At 46.7% G+C, this 2,940-nt stretch overlaps 1 protein-coding gene across 1 annotated transcript in view; it reads left to right on the plus strand.

Moving 5' to 3' along the window:
- CSMD2 (CUB and Sushi multiple domains 2) overlaps positions 1–2,940 on the plus strand; it is a 308,935-nt gene that overhangs the window by 276,722 nt on the left and 29,273 nt on the right. Inside the window, 1 exon segment of the mRNA XM_009333469.1 lies at positions 299–472. Within this exon segment, the coding sequence (XP_009331744.1) occupies positions 299–472 (174 nt within the window).

A 2,940-nucleotide genomic window follows, 5' to 3' on the forward strand; every position in this document is an offset into this window, starting at 1 on the left:
ATTTTAGATACTGATTCAGGAAAGAACCCAAGCAAGGACTCAGCGCTACTGAAGCTGTAGGGTTTTAAGTAGATATAAAAAGGAAGCAGACTTTGATTCCTTGCCACTCAGTAGATGTGAGGTGTTTTGAGATTGGAGAGGAGAGCTTTAAAAATGATATGTTGTTTTTGCTGCAGCTCTGGTTTTATTTATGACTGCAGAGACTCGAGTTCAGATCCACCCAGAGAGGGTGGTGTGCGATGCCTTCAGTAGGGGCAGGCGCGAGCTCTCGGTGATTCTCCTCGTCTCCCTCCTGCAGCGGGGCACTGCGGTGTTCCCAGTCCCATCGTCAATGGGCAGATCAACGGGGAGAACTACAACTACCGTGGCAGCGTGGTTTATCAGTGCAACCCCGGCTTCCGCCTCATCGGGATGTCAGTGCGGATCTGCCAGCAGGATCACCACTGGTCTGGGAAGACGCCTGTCTGTGTGCGTAAGTATGTTGTCAGATTTCTTTAGCCCTGGTGACGGTCAGAGGACAAGAGCACACGTAAAGACCGTTGTTGAGAGTTCACGCATCCAGGCTGCCTACAGTTGCTTTGCACGCACGCAGCGAGTCTGCCGCACAAGCGCTCCCGGGGCTCACGTAGGCGAGAGCTGAGGTGTGGCAGGGGGGGGACTGGCTGCTTTGCTTCTTCCCTCTGCTTTGTAAATTCCACGCTGCTTTGGTGGTTTTCAAACGCTGAATTGCTAGTGGATGAGCCCAACCCTTTATCGGGGTGTGGGGAGGTTAAAGGCAGACATAGCCCCACCAAGCACGCCACAGTTGTCACTGTCTTTGAGACCCGTGCTCTGTGCCGGAATAAAGTCAGTCTCTCTCCTCCTCTGATCCGCATTCACAAGTCACCTTGTACAACCTGCTCATTTATCTTTCCAGTAAATAAGCTAATTAAGTAAGTCTCTAGAGTTCTAAGGTGTTAATAAGTTTGAGCATCTTCTTATCAATGGACAGTGCAATCTATGTATTTCATATCATGATTCTCCAGTTGTTTGCTTCCAATCGCTCCTGTCTGGTTTAGAGCTTTATGTGCTGAGGCACAACAATAACAGCAAGATAGGAAGTAAGGAATGACCTATAAATCAATGAATATGCAGATTCCAGCCTAAAGATAAAAAGCAGACTTAAGTTGTCAAGGTTAGCAGAGACTCCAAAATTTGGAGGATGTCTAGGATTCTGCATGAGCTTTTTAGGAAAAGAATTACTGGAAAGGCTGGCTGTGGGTCTGTAGGTAGATTTGAATTACTCTTGTGTCTGAGGATGCTCTGTTGAAAAAGCTTTAATTCACTTTTACCTGCCAAGTATATACATACTAACCTTGGACAAAGAAATCATTGATAGAGGTCCTCCTGCTGTCAGGCAGATGTATGGAAATGCAGGATTTTCTAAACATCCATTTTCATGGCTCATCTTGTTTCTTTCGGGAGGGACCAAACCCGTTAGGACAAAGCAGATGAACGTTGCTCGTCTGTATCTGTCTTCTGACTACTGAACCAGTACAGGGCTGGTTCCTGTGCAGTGCCTTTGTTTGGCTCTGCTTTGTGCCAGCTTCTGGCTCTGGCACCTGAAAGCCCACCAAGCTTTTGTGCAGAGATCTGTAAAGGTGTCTCATGTGCAGAAGTTGGCCTTGAAGTTATTACACTACATTAGACCTTATGGATAACATAAATTTAATGTCATTTAAAGCAGAGCACTGTTGGTCTCTGAAATTAGATGCCTTGAGGCTTTATTGCTTCTGAAGAAGCTCAGGGCACTGCTGCGTGTGTGTTAGCACATTATAATTTCCTAGTGTCCCGATATTTTCTCTTTAAACCTGCTGCAGTTGCTTCCTCTGTGTGAACGGGTCTTTTTGATCCATGCCAACTTCAGGGAGCCTTTTTTTTTTTTCTGGGACAGAGAATCCATAACCTGTTTCAAAACATGTTCAGAAGTACCTCAGAGAATCTGACATCTGCTTCCTGCAGCACTGAAAGGCTATCTTGCTTCATATTTTTTAGACCTGTATCTGTCACCAGCTTGCATAAGGAATAAATTCCCATCCCTGTGGTATAGTGGGAAGTCAACGTGTTATGGATCTTTTGTGGGAATTTCATCCTCCCCTCTAGCTTCTGGCTTTGGCAGCTATGCAGCTAAACTGCTGCGCTTTTACTGATGGACCATTACCCTGTTTCAGCATGGCAATAATCAATATTGCTTTGTCCTCAGCCGTCGGAAGATGTCGCATTCCTTAAGCAGCTAAAAATCTCTGTATGGCGTATCCTGACGTTTCTTTTGCGCAGTGGAACTCGCTGCTGTGCTCGAAGCAAAGGCCTCCAGGCTTCGCTCACGGCAGGGGCTGACCCCTCCCTGTATCGCCCGCCTCTGCCGAGGTGCCAGCACAGTGGCCCAGGCAAAAGCACTTTGAATTTCAGTATTGTGTGTGCTTACTGCTGCTCCAGCCTTTGCCTCTGTGCCTTCCCTGGGCGTTGTCGGAGTGGCTCAGACCAGGACCCTTTAGCCCTTTACCTCGTCGCTGGCCCAAGCTGACGTCAGCCCCAGGAACAAGAACTACACAAAAATCCTCACTACAGGGATTTAGAAATAAAGGTTTCCTCCCAAAGTTTTTCAAACTTAAAGCAGGAAGATTTAAGCTTTCGAAGCCATATGCTAGAAACCTGATTTTTCTCATATTTTTTCTCTCTTTTAACTATCCCTCCAGGTGTAACTTCATACTGCAGTGAGCATACATCTGACTTACACCAGGGAGAGGGAGGAAAACATCAGGTTTCATGACTCTGTGTGTGATGCCCAGGGTAATGTAAGGCAATAGATTAGTAGCAGTAGCTGGGATTTTTGATGAGGAGCTCTAGGGATTTACAGTATAAATCAGTAGGATGCTGGCACTCGGCTGCTTAGAGAGCGGT

The sequence above is a fragment of the Pygoscelis adeliae genome, unplaced genomic scaffold (assembly GCF_000699105.1).
Source record: "Pygoscelis adeliae isolate BGI_AS28 unplaced genomic scaffold, ASM69910v1 Scaffold321, whole genome shotgun sequence".
In the NCBI taxonomy this organism is placed as follows: Eukaryota; Metazoa; Chordata; class Aves; order Sphenisciformes; family Spheniscidae; genus Pygoscelis; species Pygoscelis adeliae.